Consider the following 27,319-nt stretch of genomic DNA (forward strand, 5'->3'; position numbering starts at 1 on the left):
GATAATTGTTAATCTAAGATAAACTCCCCCTGTAGGATGTTTAGGAGACATCAGGTGTGAAATTTGGATACTATTCGTTCTGTAGTTGCTGAGAAACGTGAGTGATTACATACAGACAGACAGACAGACAGACAGACGCACGACCAGTCACTTTTCGGAGCGCCCAAACACGGCAAGGGCTTCGCTATCGCTCAGCCAATCATGTTGTTCATTCAACATTGTTACAGCAACTGTTTCTGCAACTGCAACAGCTGCCTAATGTTTTTGGAGAACATAAACAGCGGGCGTATGAATGAAAAACAAAGATCTAGGACTCAACTTTATTATTCTTATGCACACACGCACACTTTACAACACAAAGCTTACAGTAGAACGGTATAGGCTCCTACGCTGAATAAGATGGTTGAGATGCAAGCCCGTTCATTACTAATTTGTTTTTTTTTAAAATAGGCTAAGCGTTTAACAAATAGCTTCTGAAGTGAAATTAGAATTCAATAAAGCCTGGACAAGGCATAGTATCTGAGTCCCTCGATCAGGATTACGTGTCCATGCCCCCCCCCCCACACACACACACCTGCCAGCGCCTGCCAGATCATTTTGGCCTATGCATTGTTTCGGCTTCCCCGGATGGAATCACTCTTCAAGATAATATGATGCAAGAAATACAGATAGTAAATTTTTGGCCGCGTCCTCAGTAAACGACGCTACATACCTTTGAATAATAATAAGTTACAATTTCACGAGATAATTTTTTTCTTTTACGACGCAAAACAGCGACTAAATAACCACAATAACTTTTTGATGAATTTAGAATCACCGAACGGTGAGTGCTATATACTATATACATATATAAATATGTAGCCAAAAGTATACTTGGCTATATATAAAGTACACTTTTGGCATAAGAATCTGCCGTCGGGCGCAGGGCGCACCCTCACTGTACAAGATACCTTCCGGACTCACTCGCCATCGCCAGGGTAAACACAGCCACTCTCCGGACTCAGACGCCAGCTGGAGCGAAGAGACGGCGAGGCCGGCCGCACCATCAGCATGGGAGCCTCCTCTGTTCTGCGGCGGCGGAGGGACCTGAAGCAGGAGAGGAAGGCGTTGCGGCACCAGGACCACAGCCTGGAGAGCCTGCCGGTTCCGGTTCCGGCGCCGGTGTCCGTGTTGTTCAAGTTGGAGCCGATGAAGGGGTAGGTGTGGGAAGTGTAGGAGAGGACGCTGAACGATCCCAAGCTCCCGGGGGCGGACGCCTGCAACACACAAGTCATGCCCCGTCGTCAATACAGAGTTTCCATACAAGCGTCACCGACGAGAGCCCCAGAGGACTGCCGTGCTCTCGTGAGTAACGCCGCAGAGGGAGTGTGCACTGCTTGCGGAGAGGATACGCTCGCTCGGATCCCAGATCACTGCGCTTTCGGCGTTCCGGTATCCGCAAATTCAAAACTCGTCATGCCAAGCGGCCGACGCGTCGCGATGCGTGTACGCGCGGATTGGAGCTATTCATGATTTCATCTCGACGATTTTGCCGATCGCGCGCCCAGTCCTAAAAAACCATGGAGGGTCCCATGGTGCATGGGACATCATGGGATTGCATGGGAAGCAAAATCCCATGGTGTCCAAAACACCCCTCATTTTTGGCCCCTTTTACCATGAGAAAATTCCATGGTGTCTGGTTTGCATGGTGTACTGGTCCCATGACATCCCTCGTACACATGGCGTGCCAAGTGCCTTGTCACAAAGTCAAGCGAAGAGACACGAGGCGTTCATCTGTTCTCTTCACCCACGTAAAAATTCGATGCTGAACACGATGGAGCGGTCGCCGTCACTCTATCTCTAGTAGTTTTCAAGTTGCAGAGGGATTCTGAATAATCTCTGGAGACTTCAACGCACGGGCAAGAGCACGTTACCATGGTGCGAGCGCCACCATGGGGAAGCCATGCTTCACCATGACGATAGACACCATGGTGGTTCTTTCACCACGGAATTATTTGTCGCCCCATGCCGTGGTGTAAGAGTGCTCGTGGTGTTTTCCTAAATTTCCATGGCGAAAGATCATCGTCTCGTGGGAAGTCATCCATGGGACCCCATGTGCTCCATGGTTTTTTGGGACTGGGCGGTGCTGCTGAAAGCACCGCTGCGGCCGCTCTCCAGCTGAGGGAGGGTAAATATTGCGTTGCCCCCCCCCCCCCGTGTATGTCGCAGAGGCACTTTGTGACACGGGCACTGCGTCTGTGATAGCCCCCCCCCTAGGGTGGTCCAAAAAAAAATGAAGTTGCTCGGATCGTCCAACGCCGCCCGGATTTGGATTCTACATCGAAAAAAATGAAATACGTGTTTTTTCCTTTTTCGAAAAAATGATTTTTAGGACCTCCTCAAAGCCCTCAAAGTTTTTAACAGTGCTATTAATAGGAAGAAAATCGTAACTTGGTCATTTTTTGACCGATTTTCAAAAACGATACGAGGATTTGTTCGTTTTTGAATGCTTATTACGAAAAAAATATGCCCAACCCTCGTTTTGGTTTGCCTAACTTTCAGGGGCAAAAAATGACTAAATTTCGGCCCAAATTGGCAAGAGTTTCAGTTTGTAGGCCGCTACAGCCACTCCAAGTCCACCCTGTCAGCATGGCGGGGTGCCCCCACCACTAGGCAAGCCCCATGAACAGAAATGAGATGCCGAGTGCAATTTGCCTACCTCACAGGGGCATCAAATTGTGGATTTTTTTCGAAAATCTATCAATAGTGGTGTCTCTTGGGGCCTCTGGGCACTCAGATGGGCACCCTTTCACCCGGTTCGGTACCCGCACTACGTGATATGAACAAACAATAGGAATGGACGTTGCTGACGCGAGGAACCGCAACCACGCAAGGCCACAAGAAAAGCCATCAAAATGAAGGAATTTTCTGAAGTTTCACGTTTTTCTGGTCCTGAGAGGTAGGCATCAGGTGCTCAACAGTCAATTCCTATTGTTTGTTCTTATCACGTAGTGCGGGTAACGAACCGGGAGAAAGGGTGCCCATCTGAGTGCCCAGCGGCCCCAAGAGACACCACTATTGAAAGATTTTCGAAAAAATCCACAATTTGATGCCCCTGTGAGGTAGGCAAATTGCACTCGGCATCTCATTTCTGTTCATGGGGCTTGCCTCGTGGTGGGGGCACCCCGCCATGCTGACAGGGTGGACTTGGAGTGGCTGTAGCGGCCTACAAACTGAAACTCTTGCCAATTTGGGCCGAAATTTAGTCATTTTTTGCCCCTTAAAGTTAGGCAAACCAAAAAGAGGGTTGGGCATATTTTTTTCGTAATAAGCATTCAAAAACGAACAAATCCCCGTATCGTTTTTGAAAATCGGTCAAAAAATGACCAAGTTACGATTTTCTTCCTATTAATAGCACTGTTAAAAACTTTGAGGGCTTTGAGGAGGTCCTAAAAATCATTTTTTCGAAAAAGGAAAAAACACGTATTTCATTTTTTTCGATGTAGAATCCAAATCCGGGCGGCGTTGGACGATCCGAGCAACTTCATTTTTTTTGGACCACCCTACCCCCCCCCCCCCCCCCCCCCCCCCCCCCCCCCTTTCCTCCAGGCACCTTCGTCAGCTCCGTCCCACCCACTCGCTGTCGCAACCAGCCGCCCAAAAGGTAGGCAACGTGGCACACTTACCACAGGTAGACGAAAATTGCTTCTTTGCTTATCCGCCACTGCCACGGCCAAGGCCCCCCCCCCCGCCCCGAGCCCTCATCGCTAGGCCCCGCCGCCCTCTAGCTCACGGGGAGCCTTAAACGCAAGTGAGTCCGGTGTAAACCATACTGTAAACGGAAGCCTGTCTCGTCGCGTTTGAAGGGCGGAAACAGTGGTAGCCAAGGGTGAATTGGTACCGAAGAGACAGGATCGCAGCTAAACTTCGAACGCCACGCACTGGCCTCGGACTGACACCTTCTGCCAAAAGGAATTCACATCACAGCAAGCAACGCCGCTCTCTCATTCTCACTCACAGCAAACTTTGTATTTCCTTATTGACCAAATGACTTTGTAAATGACTTTAAAACGAACAGTCAAGGATCCCTGGTCTCGCTGCACCCCGTCTGGGCAGGCGGCGGATGAAACTCACCGGACTGCCGCTCATGCCACTGCGCCGCGGTGGCGTCAGGAAGTTGCCTTCTTGGTAAAGCCAGGAGTGGGCCGGCGAAGGAGTGCGCAGTTCGGTCGGCTTCATTCGCAACACCTCCTTCAGGGAGAGCATGTCTTCATCCGCCGACATGCCGGCCCGCGAAGGAGAGCCCGCTTCAGAGCCTGAGCCAGACTGCTCCAGTTGCAACACCTCCTCTGGAGCGGGAAGTACTTCCTGTGCCTGTTGCTGCACCTCCTCCACGCTGACCAGCGTGATGACCGATGGAGTAGAGCTGGCGTCAGAGTCGGTGTTGGTGCCCTCCACTTGCAGCTCTTCCTCTTGGGCGCCCAGCCCTCCCTGGGCCGGTGTGGCAGCCGGTGGAGCGCAGCCGGGATGAGCGTTGGAGTCCTCGAGTTGCAGCGCCTCCTCTTGGGCGAGAAGCCCCCCCTTGGCCTTTCCCGGCGTGGCAGCCGGAGGAGCACAGTCGGGATGAGGGTGGGAGTCTTGCAGCGCCTTTTCAGTGGGCTGGTCTTCCTCGGCCGACACGCCAGCCGGTGCAGCAGTGCCAGCCACAGGGCTCAGTTCGGCCTGCAGCGCTTGCAGGGCTCTCTGCGGGCCGGTCAGTACCTGCAGGGGACGCGTGCTGGACGGTGGAGCAGCGCCTGAGGCAGTGCCTGAGGCAACGCTTGCAGCAGCCTGCAGGGTTTGCAGCTCCTCCTGCGAGGTGGGCAGAGTGACCTCCGCGAAGACGTCGTCCTCCAGCTCCTCGTCGTCGAAGATACCGCCCCCGCCGTATCGCTCTCGCACAAGCTCCTTTCGTGACATTGCGGTGCCTTCACTCGACGCGGGGTAGGTCGCGACTGGCGTGGCTGCTGCGCCGCCTGGACCAGGGGGTGGTGCGGCCAGCCCCCCCAGCCCGCCAGCCCGCGCAACACGCTCATCGGCGAAGAGCAGTCGCAGTGAAAGCGCAGCGCCACGCCCCCGACTCAGCCCGACCGCTGTGAGAGCCACCCCACGCGGGGGGCTGGGCGGGCCCTACAGCATGACCACTCCTGACGCCCCTCGCCTCGCCCTCGGCCTCCTCGGCCTAGCCCTCGCCCTCACCCTTGCTCTCGCCCTTGCTCTTGTCCTTGCCCTCGCCCTTGCCCTCGCCCTTGCCCTTGCCCTTGTCCTTGCCTTTGCCCTCGCCCTTGCCCTCGCTCTTGCCCTCGCACTTCCCCTTGCCCTTGTCCTTGCCCTTGCCCTTGCCCTCGCCCTTGCCCTCGCCCTTGCCCTCGCCCTTGCCCTCGCCCTTGCCCTCGCCCTTGCCCTCGCCCTTGCCCTCGCCCTTGCCCTCGCCCTTGCCCTCGCCCTTGCCCTTGCCCTTGTCCTTGTCCTTGTCCTTGTCCTTGTCCTTGTCCTTGTCCTTGTCCTTGTCCTTGTCCTTGTCCTTGCCCTTGCCCTTGCCCTTGCCCTTGCCCTTGCCCTCGCCCTTGCCCTCGCCCTCGCCCTTGCCCTTGTCCTTGCCCTCGCCCTTGCCCTCGCCCTTGCCCTCGCACTTGCCCTTGCCCTCGCACTTGCACTCCGCCCTTGCTCTTGCCCTCGCACTTGACTTTTGACCTTGACCTTTGGGCACTCACCGTGATTTTCATCCTTCCAATTAAGGGCTTTAATGCACTATCATTTAAATTACTAAAAACTTATGGTTTTGGATTACCTTGGTTTGCCTCGGCTGCCTTCAACTCTCTAACCCTCGAATATAACGAACCGATTTAAAATCGTTGAATCAGTGAACACTTCACCTGGGTTTCTGCGACGGCTGCTTGTTGGTCGCAATTGAGCGCACATCGCTCCTCTTGCTGTGCGTGAGTACCGGGTACTCCACAAATCGAAGAGTGTACATGGTATGCTCTAACTGGAGCATGCCTGCAAGCACGCTCTAGCTAGCGCATGCCTGCCAGGCATGCACTAACTAGTGCATACATGCCATGTACACGCTAACTGAAGCATGCATCTAGTGCATAAGGGATAGGGAGTTGTCTGCATCAGGAAGCGTGTACATGGCATGTATGCACTGGTAAGTGCATGCTTGGCAGGCATGCGCTAGTTAGAGCGTGCTTGCAGGCATGCTCCAGTTAGAGCATACCATGTACACTCTTCGATTTGTAGAGTAGTTCCGGGCGTACCGTACCTTTTCATGTCAGAGGTGTAAAACAGAGTCATTCCAATTTATTTTAAGCATTCTAACGGCTTGACCCTCTTCTTCCACACCTGTGCAGCTTGTGGAGATGAAAAAAGGTTCGGAGAGTTAAGTCGCCTGAGCCCTGTAGGCTTGAGAATACCTTTTGTAAGTTCCGTCATTGTCCGCAGCACCCATCGGTCAACTTTACCCCTCAAAATTGAGAAACTTGGCCGTCGCAATCGAAACACGGCCGTTGCGCGTTGTTCTTTATTCCATTGTGAGCAAAATCTCTAATGGTAACGTTTGAACTAGTTGTGCTTGTGCCCCTTATGGACTGCTAAAAATGTCCACCATGTGTCAACTAAACCAGTGCGAGCGTGGGAGCGAGACGACGCGTGAGTCTGCCCTCGCATTCCGCGCGCTTTGTTTGCTCTCCGGCAATATCGAGCTCCACACGTGCGCAGTGAACCCCCCCCCCTTGAGGCGGCGCTTCATAAAAACTACGTCGCAAGCCTTGATGATACATGTGCGAGAGCAAGAGCATGTCAAGTCATTTAAACGCGTGACTCGAGGCACGGCCGGGGCATGGCCGGGGCTATGCATAGCGAGAGTGTGTCAAACGGAGCGTCACGTCGCACTGCTGGAGTGCGTCGTCCGCCCTTTTTGCCGCGGGAACCTTTAACGCAAGGGAGCCCACCGTGAAGAGCGCGGCGGCGCGGCCCTTCATGCGCCAATCCGGCAATCGAACGAACGCGACGAACGAGCCCTAGCGCCTGCCGGGTAGGCCAGCCCGCCACGCTGCCACGCATTGGAGTGCGGTGGTTGCCTACCTGCTATTACCATTACCATTACGGGCTAGACCACACACGATCGTATGCCGTTTCGGGCCCGACACAAGCTCGCCTGCACTGCAAAACGAGACGTGGCCGTCCTTAAGGTGCTCTTCTTCTAGTCAAAAGAACCCGACTGACTGCTCCGGCCGGCTCGGCCGGGGTTTTCTGGTCACAGCGTCTAAACCGTTCAATTTAGAGGGGTATAGTAAGCGAGCCGATTGTAGGTCTCTGTGCAAGGAACAAATCGGCTCGCTTACTTTACCCCGCTAAATTGAGCGACACACAGTATTACATTCTGCATCTGTCCCCCGGGTGTGTTTCTTGAAAATGGAGAAAATCCCGTCTCTTGAATCGCTTATCAGTGTGAAAAGCCGCCCCACTTTGCCATCACAAGCCCCAACGAGACAATTCAAGCACCTACACTCTCATGAGAGCTGGAGCCTCGGGTTGGCATTTTTGCTATTTATTGACAATTTCTATAAACGCTGCAAAAGGACGACAATGGGCTCCTTGGAAAAGATCTTAAACCGTTCACTACAAACCTAGAGCGCTTGACGTCGGGCGGCCTGGTGGCGGCCCAGGCCCAGGCCCAGGCCTATCCGAGGATGCCGTCGTCCTTGATGCGCACCCTCCGCGCCTCCAGCACCCACTTGAAGCAGCCGAACAGGGCGCGGGCCTCGTCGAAGAGCTGCACGTCCGTCAGCCAGATGAACTTGTCGAGGCTGTTCCCGGGGAGCGCCTTGTCCACGAGGTCCAGGTCCATCGACCCATTGCGTATGGCGTACACGCCCTGCCGCGTGTGGTGAATGAAACTCGTGAAAACGAGGCGGGGCGAGGCGCGGGCACAGGTGAGAAGACCAGGTGTAGGTGGCCCAAACTCAAGACGCGTTTTGGGCTCGAGAGTGGCTAAACAGGACTGGAACCGGATGTGTGAGCCCCCCAAATGTGATTCCCCGTTCCGAGAGCAATGATTGGTGGGGTCTCACCGTGTCACCCGATCGGTTCGGAGACTCTGGAGCTCAAAACGCGTGCAGATTTTTGGCTGCCTCCACCGGTCTTCTGTCTCACTGAGGGGTGCCTTGGTTACCGACGCGCTCTCACCCAACCAACTAGTTATTGCTGCATGCCTGAAAATCGTGCAGCAAACTAGTGCGTGGGCTCGCGGTTTACTCCATGAAGAGCGTGATCGACGCACACTTGAATCTTGAATTTACTTGCCGTGCATGCTACCATGTCAACTCACGGCTTCCATGGGACATTTGAACGGGGGGTTGATGAACTGCATCATTGGGCTCCACGCCATGTGCTTGGCCACCATCATGTCGCAGATGGAGTTGGTGAAGATCCAGGTGTTGAATTTCTCGCACATGGCGGGGGAAACGGCGCCGGTGCAGCGCTGCACAGCCAGCTTCACCTGTCCGGGCACGCGCGAGGTTTTACTGACAAAACAAAGGCATAAAACCTGCGCCTTTAGGGGCATAACAGGACTCAATGCCTTTGAAAGGGAACTCAAGTTTAGCCCAAAAGGGTACGTGAGTCATGGTAAAGGTGCCCAGTGATGGCCACTTTTAGCGCACAGCTCCCAGAGGTGTGTGGATTTTGATGAGGATTTCACACACGTTTCTGACATGCTGACAAAATTTACACGAGTTCAGAGGCAGTTTTACCTGTGAAGACGGAGATCAGACCAGCCCACCTCTGGTCTGGCAATTCAGCCCACCTGTGATATTTGCTGGGCTGTCCGCAGCACGTGCAAGTCCAGGTCGTAGACCTCGCCCCCGAAACGGCCCAATCCAACGGACAAGTTCGCGATGCGGAATGAGTTAGCCTTGTCCGCGCAGGTCTCCAGGTTGTACATCTTTGGGACGAGCTTGCTACGGTACAGGCTCAGGAGCGGTTTGGGCTTGGGCTGGAGGCGAGACACACCCCGAGCAGCTTAGAAACTATTTCGGGCCTTTCACTGGTAAAACGGTAGCGTACACTCTAAAGTTGCCATGCCCTGAAACAGGGCGACTGTCACCCGCTCCTTTTTAGGGAGCCAAATGTCGCCCAGTTTCTGGCCACCTTTGTGGCTTGGTTTCGGGGTGGACAAACCATTTTAACTAAGGGAGTATGGGGCGATTTGTAACAGATTTCGGAATTCTCTATACAAAATTCAGAACATTCTGCATATCGGTGTCAAACTTGTGCCAGTTGAGCAGTCTGGCCCTTCATCTAGACTGTGCAGCTCCATTGGATCAATCTGGAGTCCGTAATCTTTGAAATGTAAGACGTTTTCCAAACCCTTGCATGCTGTTACGAATCGCCCCAGCGTGGGGTGATTTGTAACAGCCATGGGGCTTTTCAAAACATCCTACACATTAAATGAAACATCGTCGGGAATGTTATCTCCTCCACCAGTTGTTCTTCGGGTGTCCTGCAGACGTCTAAAAATCTACATTACAAGCTGCCGTTGACCGCCTCAGCATTAACTGATAGGCTAAGTCAATCCTAACCTCACTTTTTTCAATTTTAGAGGAAAGCATAGAATAACCCGCTTTAAAATGTTTTTCGAGCTGTGTAAATGTATTGGAATTAGGCAGCAGATGACTCGAGAAATAATTCAAGCATTTGACAGCAAAAACTACTTTAATTCTTGTTTTTATACGGGTCTGTTACGAATCACCCCAAATGCCTGTTACGTAAGAAATCCGTCCCTAACTATCACTGGACAAAGTAAAAGCAACTTATGCCACGTGTTTACATTGAAAAGGGGTCACGCTTCAAGGCCCCAACGGTACTTCGATGGTGATTCATACCTGGGGAGCCTCAGACAGAAACTTCCTAGAACTTAAAATAAAAGATTTGCCTGTTTGCCGAAATTTCGGTGTACCCTATTTCAGACGCCCTCCAAAACTACACCTGAGCACCGATCACATCCGCTTCGATAGTTCAAAGACCCTCTACTTGAAGTGAAAGAGGGGCCATACTCAGATTTTCCTCTGCTCCCTCCACTTAAATTAATAAACGCATTTGTTACGAATCACCCCTGTTACAAATCGCCCCATACTCCCTTACTTTAAACGCTTATGTGGCTTTGCTCAGGGATGCCGGGGACAGCGGGGTTGCCAGGACCGCCCGCTGAGACCTACCTTCTTCTGCGCGGTCACCGCGACGACGGCGAGGCCGAGGACCAGGAAGAACGGGACAGCAGTCCTGGCCACGCTCCGCGCCGTGGCCTGGCGGCATCGCGCTCGGGCCATGCGAGCGAGACGGAATGATGCCGCTCAGCACTCAACGCACAGCATCCGACGCGGCGTGGCTCGCGTGGAGGAAGCGCCAAAACGGTGCCTTCCGCCCGGCAGGCCCAGCCAGCAGCGTCCAGCGCCCAAACAGCGTACCCGCCAGATCGGAGAGCGGATTGCGCGGATTGCGGCGGAACGTCACAAGGAAAGCGCGACTGCCGCCCAAAAGTAGAGTGGGCATATTTTTGTTTTAACCATCCAGCCAAATTTGAAGGTAACTTGTGTTTTTCAATCCATGCGTCGTAATGTCAAGGGTAGGAGAGCTTTCGTTTCAGAAGCAATACATTATGGTTGGCGTTGTTGCATTATAATTGTGAAGCGTTGATTGCAGTAATGTACTTTAACATGACATGGCCCATGCAAAAAGCAAATTTTGAAATTGGCTGCTCGTTTTGTCACAAGTTAAATCTCCATCGAAAAAAATAAGGATTCAGGGAGCACAAAGCAAAGAAAATAAAAACGACGAGTTGCACGAAATTTTGCACTAATTTATTATTTGTATTTACATGTGAGGTTATTAACAGAGCTTGAGAGCTGGACCTTCAAACTCCATCCCGATTTTCATCTGCGTTTACATGTTTCGAGATGAAAAGAAAGATCCGTATCGACAGAAAGAAATTCGATACCAGGCTTCAGTCTGTTAATTACAAGTTAGCTTCGTCCGTATAACGTTCAGCGAATAGAAGCCGGCCCGCATAGTTTAGTTAGGAGACAACTTCACCCAATGCGCGTGAAGGGTTGATTCTTCCGGAAACTGCTCCTCGCCTGGGTGGGCGTTCGGTGGGGGTTGGGTGGGGGCGCCCCCACCCAAGTGCAGCAGGGTGAGTCCGGGAGGCAGCTTCCATTGGCGGGGGTGCGACCAATCAGGAGGCGCTCTGTCTCGCGGAGCTTGCCCCGCAGTTGCCATGGTGTTCCGCGCGTCCTGCGCACGCTACTTCCCCCCCCCCCCCCCTGGAGCGGGTACGGAGGGGCCAAGGAGGGGCAGGGGCGGTCAGCCATTCAGCTCGCTGGACCCTCGACGTGACCTACATACCGCTGAGGCTGTTTGTTGCGCAATATGTTGAAACGAGCACATGGATCAATTTTCAAAGTTTTTGAGACATAGAAATGATTTTGAAGAAAGTGCGATAAACTTGCTATTTTTAGTTTCAATAAACAAAGCGCAACCAGGTAGCTAATTCGATTTCCATTTCGTGCTATTTTTTCTTTTTCAGGCATTTTACATTTTTTTTTAATTAAACATTTTGTGTTTATGTTTAACAGAACCTAAACTAGTAAAAGTAGAAATAAAGTAGAATAAAATAAAAGTAGAACCACTCTCAAACTAATATCACAAACTAATATCGCAAGATAATATCACAAAATAATATCACAAAATAATATCACAAAATAATACCACAAAATAACATCACAAAATAATATCACACAATAATATCACACAATAATATCACACAATAATAATCTGAAGTTAGAAAATAAAATTCCAACACGTGCCAGATTACAGCTGAAAAATGTCAATCCGAGCTACCCCTACGGTTCGGCGTCTACTAATATCGATTCAACTTCCATTTGACACCAATTCGAACAACTAGTTTCAGCTGCGATGTGGCAAACTCCACATTTAACCAAATTTACGAGGAAGCAACCACTCGTTTAATCCTGTCTTCTTGGCGCGCGCTCTGGAAATCGGAATTCTTTCCCGAAAGAACCAAAAAACTAGCGGATTTTATCGTGAAGTCCGTCGAAATCTTGCGAAATGAGACGAAATCTTTTCTCTTCTGATATGTGGAGTGCCCAAACATCAAAAGTGGTTGCCGCCTCACAAAAAACTCATTTTTCGGAAAGCTTTTTGAAAACTGCTTTCACAGCCACAATTCCCATTGCTGCATTCTGCCTGCGGCGCGGTCCCTGGACGCATAGTGGTTGTGGGTAGATCTAGAAAGGCCAGCCCATTGGTGGGTGCCTGGGCCTTGGCGTGCGAGGAGGCGGTGGAGGGGGTGGCAGGGTGATGGCGTCGTGGGGGCTCTCCGGCCCCTCGCCGGCGTAGCGGGCACCAACGGGGTCTGACTGTTCCCGCCTAGACGAGCAGCAGAAAAGCGGGAGGCCCCACTGGAGCTCCGGCCCCTTGCAGCTGTCTGCCAGCGAGCTGTTGGAGTTGGAGTTGCTTCCACGTGGGGTCTCCTGCAACACAGAGAAACAAAAACAAAAAGAAGTTTTCCGCTGTCGTCAGGGAAGACTGGGCGATCCCCAATGCTCTTCTGCACTGCCCAGTCTTCCCGGTCAGTGCGAAGTTACCCCAGTCTTCCTGGGGCCGAGCGACGTTAGCCCAGCCTTCCACTGTGAGAAAAATGTACGGTATTCACCGTTAATTTATTAACAGGATTTTGTCGTACTCAGAAGTGCGGTGTTTACCGTACTTAGAAGTAAATTTGAGTAAATTTTCAAAATCGTCTAAATTGACTTTAATGTCAAGATATGACTGCCTCTTGACAAGTGCATTGTACAAATTAAGGTGATCGCCGTACTTCCAGGTACAGTAAACGCTTCTAGGTACGGCAAAGACCGTACTTCAAAGGGTACGGTAAACGCTGTACTTCTAGGCACGGTAAACACCAGGTAAACACCGTACTTCGAAGTACGGCAAATGCTGTTAATAAATTAACGGCAAACACCGTACATTTTTCTCAGTGTCCCCGAACGCGCAAAGTTGGCCCAGTCTTCCCCGAACGCGTGAAGTTGGATTAGCCTTCCTTGGCCGAGGAAGTGAGGTTAACACAGTCTTCCACGGAGGCGAAGACAAGGTCACGACAAACCTGTGGCGTCGGCTCGCGTCAAACGAGGTCTCGGCCACCAGCTGTTTAATTTTAAATTAAAACAGTAATATTGTTGCCCCCGCCCCCACCCCCCTCTTTCCGGCGCCCGCGCTGCTGGCGCGGAAGTACACGGCGCGCCCATTCATGGGCGAGGCTCCGTGGCACACTGTCGCACTGTCCCACAGTGCCTCACCGCGGCGGACATCAAACCACTCGATTCTCATCGCTAAATACCACCCAAAATATCGTTCGTTTGCATCTGCCCTGGCAAATTCCATTGCACCGAAAGTTTGTAATTTTTTCCGCCTTTCAAAACACAGTTACTGTAGAGTACACGCTTAACACATTACGAATTATTTTGAGCGTAAATGTAAGGAACTGCCTGTTCAGGTTTTAGCAGATGATTTAAACAGCTAGACCGAAGCTAGACGCAAAACTAGAAATAGATTTTCAAATTATAAGTGTGTCAGAATGCTTGTGCTCTCGTGCGGGCAGCCAAGCGGCTGACTGGTGTGGCTAGATAATTATAAGCAGAGGGCCCTGTGCGTGCCGCGCCGCGCCTTCACCCGCGCCTTCGCTCGCAATCGAGTGGGGGTCAGGTTGCGCGCGCCGATCACCTCAGCGTGAGTCGCACGGTGCACCCCCGACCCTCTCCGCCTCTCGCGAGACGCCACGGCCCGCCACGCCGCGCCTTGCAGCAATCTATCTACACACGCACTTGAAACGGAACTTGAGTGCGTAGCACGCAGCGGCCCCCGACGCCCTTCTCCTATCTCGAGACGCCGCACGTCGGTTGTTCGCGCTACTCTTGCTTAGTGTTGGGTGGCGTAGGCCTCAGCCGGCCCCGCTTGGAGTTGACACGCGTCCCGTACCGAAAACAGCTTTTGCAAGTATCCGGTACTTGTGTGATTAGCCACCAAACTGTGCATCCTCGCGTTGAAACAACGGAAAGGGTACCCATCACAAGCGGTATCGGGCATATGAGTGTCCCTCCGACTTTGCGAACATGTCACCACAACACAACGGCACATTAGGATAGCCATAAGCTATACTAAAATTAACATTTTCATGAATTATACCATGCGTAAGAAATTTGTTACATAAGGAGTTCCGAGTGTTAATTAATTGACACAATGTCACAATCATGTTCGAAAAATTTTCCGAGTATTAATCGTGGAATAAAATCACACCACCATACCATTAAATAAACAACGGGTTTTGGGGCGCCCTAGCCCTTGCCTCACGATAAGGGTGATTCCCCCCCCCCTCCCCCCTCCCCCGCTCGCACCGAGCGCAGTTCAGCCCTAATTGTGCAGCGCTGCGCATCGCCTCTCTCTGCGTCGAGGCCGGGCCAGGCCGGGCGAGGCGATGAATGAGCCTCACCTGAGGATCGGGCATCACGTCCGGCGAGGTGTCCCCGCGGCTGGAAGGCCCGGGAGCGTCGGGATCGGTCATAGGTCCTGGAGCTGGGCGACCTTGACCAGCAGGGCGAGCTGGACCAGCTGGGTGAACTAGACAAGCTGGACCAGCAGGGCGAGCTCGACCAGCAGAGCGAGCTGGACCAGCAGAGCGACGGGCCCGGCGAGATTGTTGAGCTGGGCGGGATGGGCCTGACTCAGACTCAGGATCATCACTGAGCATCCCCTGCAGCGTGAGCATGGAGGAGAAATGGTAGAAGCCGACTGGTTTGTCCGACATGGCGACGAGCACGCGGCGGGTGCTGCGTCCCAACCGACTGACACGGATCTGCGCCCCGACTGACTGACACGCCTCCCCGCGCTGTGTTCCCGCGCAGCGTCCCGCGCTCCGTTCCACGCTGCGTCTCGACTACTGGCCGAGCAGCGCGCGTCTGGCGCTGTGCTCGGCCAGAGGGGTGGGGTGGCGTGGAGCCCCATCCCCCCGTACCTGCACTGCACGCGCGGGCTTTTCGTAAAAGGATATTCGTGCCGGGGTGGTAGTTTTTAAGCGGTCTTGCTACCGCTTCTCTAGCTCTGCATCCGATCCCACTCATCCCATCCCATCCATTCATCCGTTCCATTCCGTCGATCCATCCATCCATTCAGCGCGCTGAGAGGGGACTGCATGGTCGTGTTGGTCGTCTGTCGTCGTCTGTCGTCGTCTGTCGTCGTCTGTCGTCGTCTGTCGTCGTCTGTCGTCGTCCTGCGCCGCCACGCCTCCGCCGCGCCAGTCCCCACTCCTCACAGCCACCCCCTCCCTCCTTGCCCCCTCTCTGCCCGGCCTCCCCGGCCGGTCCACGGCAAGACCGCTTTGCAAAGCTTGCCTTGGCGGAACTTTTTGTTCATTTTTTTCCGCCAAAATTTTGAACACTGCCGTTACACAACTTGCGTGGCTGGCACGCCACGCCGCGGTTTGCCGCCTGGCCCCAAATTAGCTGCTCTGGCCCCTCATCGAAAATGGATTCAAAATTTTACTGTTTGAAATCGTGGCCATGCATTGGATTTGGCCGACGAGCAGGTTTAAACAACGAATATCTCGAAAAACAAAAACGTACATGCGGCGGAGACGATTTATCCCACTGATTTAGGGAATTATCTGCTCAAAAAGGGGCGGAGGAACTTGTCACACCGGCTGAGTTAGTTTAGAAATGGAGGCCACGCGCCGTCCGGCACGTGCGGGAGGGAAAGAGAAAGGAAGCTGGACCGGAGGGAAGCGGAGCGAACAAAGAGCCACCACGCCGCGCCGAGGAATGTCGTTTCCCTTTTCACTTGTCTCCGCGCGCCGCGCAACAACTCGGCAATCCTAGCAACACCGCGGCGACGCCACCACCCACCTGTTGCTCCCCCTCCAAGTGGGCGGCCGCGTGCCGTTGTTGCTCTGAGCTAAAATGAGGCCGAGCGAAGGGCGCGAAGCGTGACAGGCCGCAAAGCGACTCGCGGCTAGTTACCGCCACCCCAGCCTCCCCTCCCCGGGTCCACCAGCCAAAACACCGAGCGCAACGCGTCAACCTATTTTCTTCACGTCTGGGTGCATTGATAAGCTGGCAGCAACAAGCGGCGGGCTCACTCTCTCCCTCCGTTCTGTCTGCAGCATTTTTGTTTTCCACTATCCTCTACTGGGACAAGACAGTGCTGGTTCCCATTATAGGGGGTCTTATAGAGATACTACCCCTTTCAAAAGAATCGTGCCACCCACCCGGGCTGGACTTAGCGATACCCCGCACCCAGATAGCTGCTGCAGACGGCAGCCATCTCGGCGCGGGGTATCGCCAAGCCCGGCCGGGACGGCACGATTCTTCTGCAAGGAGTAGTACCACTCTGCGCGGAGATTCCTCATCCAGTCGGGGGGTTTGGCCTCTTTGATCGAGCCAAGGCATTTGGCTGGACCCAGACAGAATCCTGAGTACATTGACGTGCTCGTAATAATGTCATTAAGTTACTTGCCTTTACTTCTACTACAATTTTCTTATTTACACCGGTGACGTTCCTGTTCGTGCGTTGGCTATCTGTGTTCCGAGGTAAATCCCTAACCAAAACAAAAACAAACACGGAAGAAAACTCGGGATGCAGGAGTTGTAAACAAAAACTGAAAACTATGAGAGTTGCACGTCTTTTTGCATAGATACATTTATTGTCTTCGTATTTACATGTGACGTTCTTATGTTAGTGTTAACCTAGAGTTTCAGAGCTTTCCGACGAAAGCTATACGGAGCGGAGGAAAGAAACACCGACTGTATAAACGTTTGCCTGGCGTGCGACGAGGCCTCACGTGCTTCGCTGGGCCCAGGACAATATATAAACACTATTATAGCGCTTAACAACAGTCTGCATAGCAGTTAAAGGTATTATCACAGATCCAGAATGCTTTTTTTATATATTTTTAAATACAATATGTTTTCTTTGTTTTTGTGGCCGGACCGGTTTGATTGCCCAGTAAGAAATGAAGGAGCGACGCCAGTGGTGGTGCCACTGGTCACACTGGTCACTCGGGCTGCTATTGGTGGAAACCTCGCGCTAACATTTCTAAATACTTGAGCACAATTTAAATTATGATACAATGGTAAGGATATGTTCAGATGTGAAGACAAAACACTTCACCCGGATTCGCCCCAACTGACAAAAGAAAAATGATCCTGCTTTTCGAGCTTTCCGGTGGGCACTACGTCATCTAAAGCAAATTAGGAGCACCTTCAAGTTCCACCTGGGACTTCCAGACTTCCACTGCGCCATGAGGTCACGCGCGCGTCGCTCCACCACTAGCGCATTGGAGATCCTCCTAACAAAGCACTTTTGTAATTCCAAAAAAGCCACAGTTAATTTGAGGCAAAAAAAAACCTTCTTAAAGGATTAGCAGCATTGGCTTTAGGTGAGTTTCGTCGCAGCCTATGCAGATGATATCAGTTGATAGAAAAACACACACATTTTCTCTCTCACACTCTCTCTCAGACACGTGGCAGCAACAGTGCTGCCAAATGCGTCAACAAAGAACAACAAAAAATCACAGCATGCACATAATTACCCTAGTTCGAAATAACTCTGATTTCCACTCTTTCTGTTTTTCATTGTCCTCTCATAATCTAACACTTTTATAAAGTCTGGATGAAGCGTCAAAATGATTGCACCATAATAGAATAATAAGGACAACCTAGTTTTTAAAAAAAGCGCGGCACATTTGCTCGCCCACTGGTTGGTTCTCGCCTGGGGTCGTGAAACTGGGGCAGTTTGACACAACGGCGATGTGTTACCTGTAGGGGTGCATATCACATGGCCAAAAGTAGTTCGTAAAGGTGGGATGGCAGAAACTTGAACTTTCATAAAAAAAAAAATGACAAAAATAAAAGGAAACTGGCTGTGTGCGTTAACCCAGCGGGTTTTCCACAAGGGAGGGAGGGGGCCTGTTGGACGGAGGGCGCAAAGCTCAGAGGTGTGGCCGGTGGGGCGTGGCGTGGCGGGGTGGGGTGGGACGGGGAGGGGCGTGGCGTGGCGGGGCGAGCAACGGCTGCATAGAGTTTTGGTCTTTCACGTCCAGTACGGATAACAAAATTGCCTGTACAATATTTTACAATGTTTCTCATTTTTTTAAAGTAAGAAAACCAAGATTTTATAGTATTTATATATTATTTATAACATGTCCTTTTTTTGTCTTTTTTCGCATTTTTCATGCCTGAAGTTCGTCGTAGCACTAAACACACTAAATCACGAGTGTAGGGCCGATGCGGGGCAGGCTAGCGAGGCTGGGCGTGGCAATGCGGAGAGGCAGGGAAGAGGGTCTCTCGCCGCGAGGAGCGCCCACCGCGGCCACCGAGGTGCTTCACTGTGAACAGAGACAAAGACCGTTAGGAGAGTTGAAATTCAATCAAAAGGTTATTGTCAGGCGAGTTTTCGTTTCTCTACATTCTTGGTGGTGAAAAAAAATGGAGGTTCACCCTTGTGAGAAAATCGATGTCGCTTCACAATAACCTTAATTTCATTCCTCATGCGGGAGAGAGAAACATGAAAAATGAAATGAACAAATGGGCAAAAAGGCAGTGGAACCAAAGTAAGCAACGCTCAACCCATCAAGCGGCATGAAGAAAACAACAGCAAGTTGTCACATTCGTCTTTGAAATTGATCTTCGCCCAACCAAACAAATTTTACATCATATTTCAACTAACTAGACAAGGTTTGCATTTTGTGAGTGCCCCCGGCCTCTGTCGTCCGGGTAACGCATTGACCCACTAGGCAACGTGTGTCCTTTTCTCATACACCATGCCACTGCGCGAAACTTTGGTCCAGGCTACAGCCTTCCTGTGAGGGGGAGCGATATTTGCATGGTAAAGAAAGAAAGATTTAAGGCCGAAGATGGCACCAATGAACAGGAGAAATAACATAGCAGTAAAAGAAACACACATTAAAGCAAAGAAAGCAAACACTGCACTGTCAGAAAATTCCGAAAAAAAATGGAAAAATCATGGAGATTTTCCGAAACTCCTGCATGGAGCTCTCCATAAATGCAAATTCTGGGCTTTCTCCGAAAAATTTTGGAATTTTGAACGAAAATGCATGCTTCACTATCACAAAAACACGAAAAAAAGGTTTGCAACCAGTTAAAATTTGAGGGCAAGGTGAACCCCTACTTCTTGAGCTCAGTTTTCATAATTTTAAGGGAAAGCTACAGGATATAAGTCAAATGAGCTCGAATGAGACTGTCCCTCCTTTGACCATTTCAAACTAAAAAATGCTTCAGCAAAGTCCTCTTTAATATGTCTGAGAAAAGACTTGCATTTTACCTCCCATCTGGACCCAAGGAATGCTCTGAAGAACATCTGTTTAAGCCCTGAGAAAATCTCTCCGAAAAAAAATGGAAAATGAATGGAGTCTCCATGAACGTGATTATAGGGTTTTTCTCCATAAAATTTCGGAGCTAATTTCTAACAGTGTGTTTTGGCCTTCACCGATTTGGCCTTTCTGGCCTCACAGTTGTCACTGCCTAACAGACTATTTTCGGCCTTCGGGTCAGAATCAACGTCGATCTTTCCTGCTTCTTTTCATCTCAGAAACATCTGCTGCCTGTCAAGCCCTCTTGGACTCATTGGGGAGAACGCAAATCTTCGGTGAAACCAGTCAGGTGAAACAACAGTAAGAAAAAGAAGATATCTTCTAAAAAGAGGTCAGTACTATGTGAAATAAAGAGGAGCTACTGGAGGTGTTGTGACAACTGCACTGTGCCAGTCAAGACCCTTTCTGCCACCGATTCAAGGTCCCACTCGTGGTTCGAGCGGGACTGTCTTCCTACCGACCCCATCGCAGGTGCTGGACTTCTCAGTAAACTCAACAGTGTGGCATATCTACGAGCACCCAACAATCACTAACGTGGTGCGTTCCTGTGCTCTCTCCGTCAAAATTGCCGTCGAAAGACCCAGGTGATTTTTTTCCGGTACCGATCAACAAAATGAGCGTGTATCAGAGTACAAAATTAGTATAAATTGCTTAGGCCCTTGTATGAGAGAGACAAAAGTTTTTACGCGTAGGCTGTTCCAATCTTGACTGTTTCGGAGCAGGCGAAGGGGAGGCAAAGCAGTGAGAGAACGAAGCGAACCAAGCAAACTCTCCGTGAGCATGCACAAGGAAGTTCCTCTTTGTGGTCGGCCACAGCAGTCATTTAGCGTTCATCCAACTGTTGGTACCTTTTTGAATAAGTGGAATAAGAATTGGGCCTAAGTTTTATTTGTAAATTAAGAACTCTAATTTTAAGATAGATATCATGAATGGATCGTACAAATTTGAAGTATCTTCATGAGTACTCAGACGGTTTTTGTTGGTTTCGCTTTTCCAGAAGGATGACGAGAACTTCATTATGCGTTGAGACGGCAAGCTCCCACAAGTCCAAGAATGGAGAGTTACTGGAGCTCTCCGCGTTGGGTTTGACAGTGTGTAGGTCAGCAACCATGCATAAGTGGAGCCAGTTAGTTACAGAAAGAAGCACATTCGCTGTGACGGCACGGAAGCACGCGCGATGAGGAAGTTGCGCGATGAGGAAGTTACCTACCCTAGGGTAGGGTGTGGAGGGCAGGGCACTACTAGGCATAGTCAGCACGCGCTGCCGATGGTCGTGGTGGCGGCGGTGGCGAAGGGCGGTGGCAGTGGTCCAGCCGTGGACTGCCACCGCTGCTGCTCTGCTGCTATGGGTTGGTGGGGATGGAGTCTAGGCTATTGTCTGAGCTGCGGCGGGAGAGGGCGAGCGAAGGGGGTCCACTAACCAAGGACGTGGTGCCGAACAGCTTGTACCAGCCGATCACCATGGCGGACAGGTTGAGGTCGTCCAGCATGATCTGCGCCACCCCCATGAACACCTTCTTGCCCTCGATGCGGCCATAGTCACCCCACACCGTCACCTGCGCAGACAAGACTCATGAGGCTAAACAGAAAGGTTTCGGCATCACCGAAGGGGCACGATAAAAACGGCTACTGGTTTTCCCAGGAAGTCCCTGGAAATCGCACTGAGAAAACCTTACAAACTATTTTGGACCTTACAAAGAAAAGTAGTTTGTATAACAAAGTATTTTGAGCATACATAAGCTTACAAAGAAAATACTTCGTAATTTACGAACTATTTCTTCGTATAACAAAGTATTTTAGTTTGTTATACGTATGCTCAAAATACTTCGTTTTTAAGAGTTTTAAGATTAAAGTTTTAAGTTTAAAGGTTTTAAGAGTGCGCCCATGAACTAGCCATAGAGGCTTCCTGGAAAAATCAGCAACTGTTTTTGCCGTGGATGCGTCGGTAAAACTAAAGCGTAGTATAACCCTCTGCTTATTCGTAAGCGTAATCCTTTAACGCTTAAAAAAAACGTATAACAGGCTCATCTGCCCAGATTCTAGTCTATGCTTTCAAGCGTAGCGTTTTTAAGCGCATGTTTGTAAGACGCTAGCATAAGTTACGCTCTAGTTTTACCAGTGTACACCTTCGCGTCGCTGTGCATCACTCAGCGTAGTAACAGCGTTTTTATGTTTTCCAAAAGCTGCGCTTTTGTTTCCCTATTAAAATTTATGCAGTATATATTTTACTAAACAATTACTGAACAGATTATGAGAACATAAAACAAAACGTACGCACTGTTTTTTTTACATTTAATACTTATGTAACTACTGACATATTGGGTAAAAAGTTAGCAACGCGCTGAAAGCGGCGCCATCTCGATCGTTACGCACCTGAAGTACACAGCCAGCATAGTTTTCCCTAAAAATAAGCTGTTGTTGATACAGAGGGTCCAAAGTCCTTCTTGCAGTGTGCGTCTTATTCTTGGAAACACACCGCTTACCGTTCACCAGGTAAACTTTCACATAAGGTGCTGTAACACAAAGCATACACAGGAAGTTAAGTTTTGAACTAGTAATTCAGCCGAATTAAAACAAATCTTTTGTCTCGTTAACAGCAGCACTCAGCAAACTAACAGTGTCCTTGCGCTTTCTCTACAGACTTAATTTTAGTGTACTTTCATTGTCAATAAATACTGTTATTTTTGGGCAGATGTAAGCAATGTACAATCAAAAAACTGTTCTAGAGGTCCATGAGCACTTGAAGTGTAGTCTACTGGAATTAGCACAATTATTCATCTTTTTGTCTCACCCGGCAGCGTTTTGGATCCCGGCTTGGCTTGGAGCCCCCGTGCCCGGATCACCTCCACCTCCAGGTAGCCCTTCTGGTAGCACATGGAGAGCTGGATGTCCCCGAGGGAGGGCGCGCCCAGCACCTGGCGCCCCACCAGCTGCCCCGGCCCCAGCCCCTCGATGAAGTCCGTGAGCGCCCCGCTGGGGTCGGGCCCCATGGAGCCCCGCATAGACGCCCAGCTGCACAGAGACGGGCGTGAGTGCGCGCAAGACACGGCAAGGTACTGCACGGTGAAGACGAGTGCGAGGCCGAGACACGGTCTTGTGGCTTGGCTTGGGAACGCGACAACATCCACTTTCTCATCTCTTTTCGAGTTTATCTACAATGTATGAAACTGTGAAGCATTCACCAAGCCACTCCATTAAAGACTAGCGTTCCACGCAATAAAAAGGCGTTTCTTGAACCAAGAAAATTGGCTAGCAATAAGTTTATTTACTAGAACCATCCAAGTAAATTCACTTGATACAAGTGTATCTTGATTTAAGAACCGTTTTTATTTTTGTGCACCAGCTTTCACATCCGCCTTCGTCGTGAAGTCCCTTGAGGAGGTGAATAAAATCAAGTAACCTGCCAATCGGAGAACGATGGTAGTCGCCTCGATCATTGCCAAGAAAATGTTTACAGAAAAGCAAGAGAAAAGTGACACGAGTATGTCCCTTCCCCAACACAAAGGAAACTTGTTGATCCTTTGTATTTTTTCTTTAAAAAAAATGAAAAAAGGAAAAGCACAACGTGGTGAGAGGATGTAAAAGGTGAGGTATAAGCTGAGTGAAGCGTAAGGGACTTGGTACTTGCCGACAAACACCAGCTCCCGGCATTTCCCAGGAAAAGGCAACTGTGTTTTGTTTTAAGTGCCACCACACCGTTCCGTAGACTTTGACAAAAAAAGTACTTGAAGGAACCGAAACCACGTCTACTTAAGGACTTTAGACTTAAGGCAGAAGCTTGTGAACTCGCTCAGGTTCACTCTGTTTGATCAATTCATTAAAATAGTGATGATTTCTTATTTTAATTATGAAATAATAATTTCATTATATTTGTTTGATTATCTCATGATTCATCGTAGAATTAAGGCAAGGCGTTTCAATTTTATTTCTTTTTTATAAAACATAGGACATACGTTTGTTTCTTCGTGGTTTGTTTACGGTGGGTGTGGCCAGCACGGAGGAGTACCCCTGTCTTAGTGTGTTGAAACGCTCCAGTATGACTTCAAGAGGTTTTGTTTCAAGAAGCCATAATACAGCATACCGTGCGCATCTCACTATGTTACACTAAAAAAAGCAAAGCAAAAGAACTTCAAATCGAAAATCGTGCGAACAAGTACACAAGAGGCGCAAAAAAAGCAATCAACAACAACAAGGTCCAATGCAAATACATTAAGTAAACAACATTAACTGTGGTAGTTTAAGCAACCGGAGCACGACACAATCACCGGGTGAACCTTGAAAAGGGGCTCAGCAGCACACTTACAACCCCACAAAGAAAGTTCTTTGCTCGGTTCTTTGGAAGGCTTCGCCTATCGGGCTTCGCAGCCCACGCATGAAATAGTCGACAAACAAGGCTGCGAAGAAGTTCTTCGCAGAATGGTAAGGACTTTAAACCTCTGTTTTACGCGCAAGCTAAAGAACGTTCTTGGTTGGAATTTATCTGTGAGGGCATGGCCTAGGCATGGCCTTGGCATGGCGGGACGTCAAAACGCTCAGCTGGCTGGCTGAGGAATGGTGGCGCAGTTCGTCTTCGCCGCGAGGCTGGCCTGCACTGCTATTCAACGAATGTGAAGTCATATTCGTTGGAAGGTGAATTTTGTCCCGTTCGTTTGAATGAATTTCAATGTTAATCCACGTTCAAACGAATGTGACACACTTATTGACGGTTGTGTCCCGTTCCAGCGAATGCAACATCGTTTATATAAAGGAACATGACAAATTTCACATTCCAACGAACATGAAGTCGCGATCGTTGAATAACAGTGTGGGCGCGGAGGCAGTGCAAGGTGCAGACGATTCGTCGCCGCGGCACGGGTTGCCATGACAACGGATTGCGCCCGGGTGAAAAAAGTACACACACAAAAGGAACAGCCGACACGGCCGGACGGGACCTCGTGGCGACAGGTAATTTGACGTGGCACCTCTCAGCAGTAGAAAGACGGATGCAAAGAAGTGGCTTTCGAGGTGCTAGTTCGGACGCATGCAAAAGAGAGTGAGAAAGAGAGACAGACAGACAGACAGACAGACAGACAGACAGACGGACAGACAGACAGACAGACAAACAGTCAGACAGAAAGACAGATGCGAGCAAATCTCTTTAAGCTCTGCGCCAAAGTCGCACTGGAAGAAGATTCTAGAAGTGATTCCGTTACTGCGCGGAAGAGCCGTGCTATGTCGTGCCCAGACAAAAGTTCTGGGCAGTGAGTGGCTCCCCGTTTCGGTGCCAGCGCCGCCAGGGGTTGCAGTACAGCAGGTACTTTATTTAAACGCGAGGTGTTTTTTTTTTTTTCGACTCTCAGCACTGCTGACAACGGATCGGTCTACGCGGTTTTTTAAAACCAGGATTGTTTAACAAGAAGTTGTGTTGCACGGTGCTATTTATTATTTATTTGCTCGATAGAAATATGTGCTGCAGCGAGAATATAGCAATAAGGAAACCCGCAAAGCGCCTCATTTATCCATGTCAATTCTTACTTTAAGATCCCAAAACGACAAGAAACCAAAAACACAAGTAGGCCGATCTGCTGTCGAGAAGTGCTACAGGATTTAAAGTACTATATTCGGGCACATTTTGTGTGTGTAATTTTTACTCACGAAGATCCGTCGGAACTAGAAATGCTGTTGAGACTGCCTGTGTTCGGTTGATTCGGGGTCACCTCCTGGGACCGCTGCACCGAGATGGTACTGCTAGGGGAGCTACGCTTTCTAGATCCACCCTCTGGCAAAGAAATAATTCAAGTCGTGAGCTTCCAGTGCAGCTCACCATGTCTACACTAGAGTGCGAGCAACGAGGTGGAGGGACAGCAGCAGTCCGGTCCGAGGGGTCCGAAGGGTCCGAAGCTCCGCGAAGCCACATACGGAATGGTGAATCGAATGAACCACGTCACGGACTGACAGGAATGAGAGTCGGCCTTTTGGCACAGAGGTTGAAAAGAAAATGGTATTGATTGGTTCAAGCCATTCCCGATAAAGTTAGAGGCCTCGGCCGGCCGGAGTGAAGCGACCCTCCAGCTCGCCACCCATCCACTCGCCTACAGTGAGACCTGCCCCGGCGCCGACTAGAGTGAGAACAGCAGAAAACAGACAAACACAACATCCAACAAACAAAGCAGAGTGACACGGCGCCCACCGCGAGGCTAGGGGTGGCGAGCGCGCCCCGAGCCAGTCGGCGGTGGCCTCTCCATCGCACTCGAACGCGGCAGAGACTCCACACAGTATTTCTGGTTTGGTCTACTGCATCCACACGGGACGCTCAAAGAGTGCCAGAGAGAGTGACCTAAGCGGGGGTCAATGGAGCCCGAAATGCGTTCGCCCATGAGAGCGCCTGCCCCACGACACTGCGTGGACACGTTCTGAGCGTGCTTGGAGAGGCGGCCTGTGAGGAGCGCCACGAGTTTTCGAGTAGTCAAAGTGGTAAACCATCGATGTCTCGAAGATAGTTTGGCATTGTAGTGAAATGCAGCGTTTACCCACAAGCCGTCAAAATAATGGCAAGGTACCGCTTGGTGCGATTTGAAACTCAAACGACTTAAGGTCTTTTGTAAACACTTTTTCCGCAATACGGAATCCTCGACATGGATGGTTCGCCCCTTGGCGACTTGGCCTGCTGAGCGCTGCGTGCGCGAGGCGCTAGCAATGCCCGGGAAGAAATGCTTCGTTCGAAGCGACAGGTTTACATCGATCGAGACGCGTCCCCCGGCATCGCCACGCCGGCCCTGTAGGCGCTAGGGCCGCGAGGCAACGCCGGGGAGACACCGTCCCACCTAGCGGCCTAGCTGCACGACACTTCAATTTAAAAAACAAGAAGCCAAGGAATATGAGAAGAAAAAAAAACTGTGGAATATCAAAAGTATTTGATATTAATGGAGGACTCGTTCTTTACAATATGTGGTTCACCAGAAACAAATGAGAGATGAGTTTGTGCGTTTTGAAATCAAGTGAAGTAGACATCTGCAAATCATAAATTCTCTTTTGCCCTCCAAAAAGGTTTTAAAATAATTTGACATTCAAGCATCGTGATTGGTTTCCGCCTTTGGCGGGAAGTCCCTAGTCTCGTTCAAGGTGGTGAACAAAAGAATTCAACTCATTATTGTCTCAATAGATGGCGCCATCGTCACACCTCCTTATGACCATTAACCTCAAATTTATGGTATAAAGCGATATCTTTCCTTTTATGTTGACAAAACTTTGTCACTTTAACACCAAATGGTTATACATGTTTAATTTTAACTTTGATTTACTTATAAACATACCTTATGGGTAAATATTATGAAGTTACAATCACTTTAAAACACCCATTACTTCAATCTGTAAAACCTTCTATATCTCTTTTTTTAGATAAATAATAAGAAAAAACCTCTTAGAGAACTTTCTAATCGCACTTTAAGCTTTAAATTTATCACCAAAAAGTGTTGCTTTATCTTCATTTTCACTGAGAAATGTGCAACAGAAGCTGCTTGTAACACAATTTTCTACACTCATCATTTCTGCCATTCAAACTCGATTTTCTCAAAATTTTACATAGAAACTGAAAAAAAACCTCATAGTATTGTTGTTAGCAATAACAAAATGTATCAAATCATGTGAATATGGGGGCTTTATGTGTAATAGATTTCGAGATGAACCACATCACCACATTTCTCTGTTGAGCACAATACTCGTTCTCTTTAGGTGATAGCTTTTTTTTGGTTTTTGTAAAGAACGAGTAAAAAGACAAAAAAAAACTGTAAATGGGTTGATACCTCGGCGCAAATGATAAAGCCAACGTACAGCGCTATCAATACTGCAGCGTCTAATAGT

At 49.9% G+C, this 27,319-nt stretch overlaps 3 protein-coding genes across 5 annotated transcripts in view; all 3 read right to left on the reverse strand.

The window, feature by feature from the left end:
* Nucleotides 1-380: 380 nt before the first annotated feature.
* Nucleotides 381-10,549, reverse strand: LOC117650547. 2 transcript variants are annotated; one of them, XM_034394055.1, is made up of 5 exons: nucleotides 10,239-10,549; nucleotides 8,828-9,016; nucleotides 8,351-8,521; nucleotides 7,650-7,897; nucleotides 1,139-1,256 (listed from the first exon to the last, which is right to left on the reverse strand). In XM_034394055.1, exons 1-4 carry the CDS (start codon nucleotides 10,347-10,349, stop codon nucleotides 7,703-7,705), a joined length of 666 nt encoding a protein of 221 aa, XP_034249946.1. In that variant the 5' UTR covers nucleotides 10,350-10,549; the 3' UTR covers nucleotides 1,139-1,256; nucleotides 7,650-7,702. The 2 variants fall into 2 exon arrangements, with proteins under 2 accessions (XP_034249945.1, XP_034249946.1); XM_034394054.1 differs by lacking the exon at nucleotides 7,650-7,897 and having other exon boundaries at nucleotides 381-1,256.
* Nucleotides 10,550-12,304: 1,755 nt separating this feature from the next.
* On the reverse strand, nucleotides 12,305-14,704 carry LOC117650976. The gene is made up of 2 exons (XM_034394651.1): nucleotides 14,588-14,704; nucleotides 12,305-12,572 (listed from the first exon to the last, which is right to left on the reverse strand). The coding sequence occupies exons 1-2, from the start codon at nucleotides 14,657-14,659 to the stop codon at nucleotides 12,327-12,329; spliced, it is 318 nt and encodes a 105-aa protein (XP_034250542.1). The 5' UTR covers nucleotides 14,660-14,704; the 3' UTR covers nucleotides 12,305-12,326.
* Nucleotides 14,705-16,763: 2,059 nt separating this feature from the next.
* LOC117650286 (regulating synaptic membrane exocytosis protein 2) overlaps nucleotides 16,764-27,319 on the reverse strand; it is a 53,592-nt gene continuing 43,036 nt past the window's right edge. The window contains exons 15-18 of one of the 2 annotated variants that reach the window (XR_004588027.1): nucleotides 22,272-22,492; nucleotides 21,854-21,993; nucleotides 20,691-21,036; nucleotides 16,764-18,475 (exon numbers count right to left, since the gene is read on the reverse strand). Coding sequence is in view for 1 of the 2 variants with exons in the window: in XM_034393591.1 (XP_034249482.1) it covers nucleotides 18,473-18,475; nucleotides 20,902-21,036; nucleotides 21,854-21,993; nucleotides 22,272-22,492 (499 nt within the window). In the remaining variant the exon portion in view is untranslated. The remainder of the gene's footprint in view (nucleotides 18,476-20,690; nucleotides 21,037-21,853; nucleotides 21,994-22,271; nucleotides 22,493-27,319) is intronic. The other variant, XM_034393591.1, reaches the window with a different exon arrangement.

This window comes from Thrips palmi, unplaced genomic scaffold (genome assembly GCF_012932325.1).
Source record: "Thrips palmi isolate BJ-2018 unplaced genomic scaffold, TpBJ-2018v1 HiC_scaffold_5, whole genome shotgun sequence".
NCBI classification, from domain to species: domain Eukaryota; kingdom Metazoa; phylum Arthropoda; class Insecta; order Thysanoptera; family Thripidae; genus Thrips; species Thrips palmi.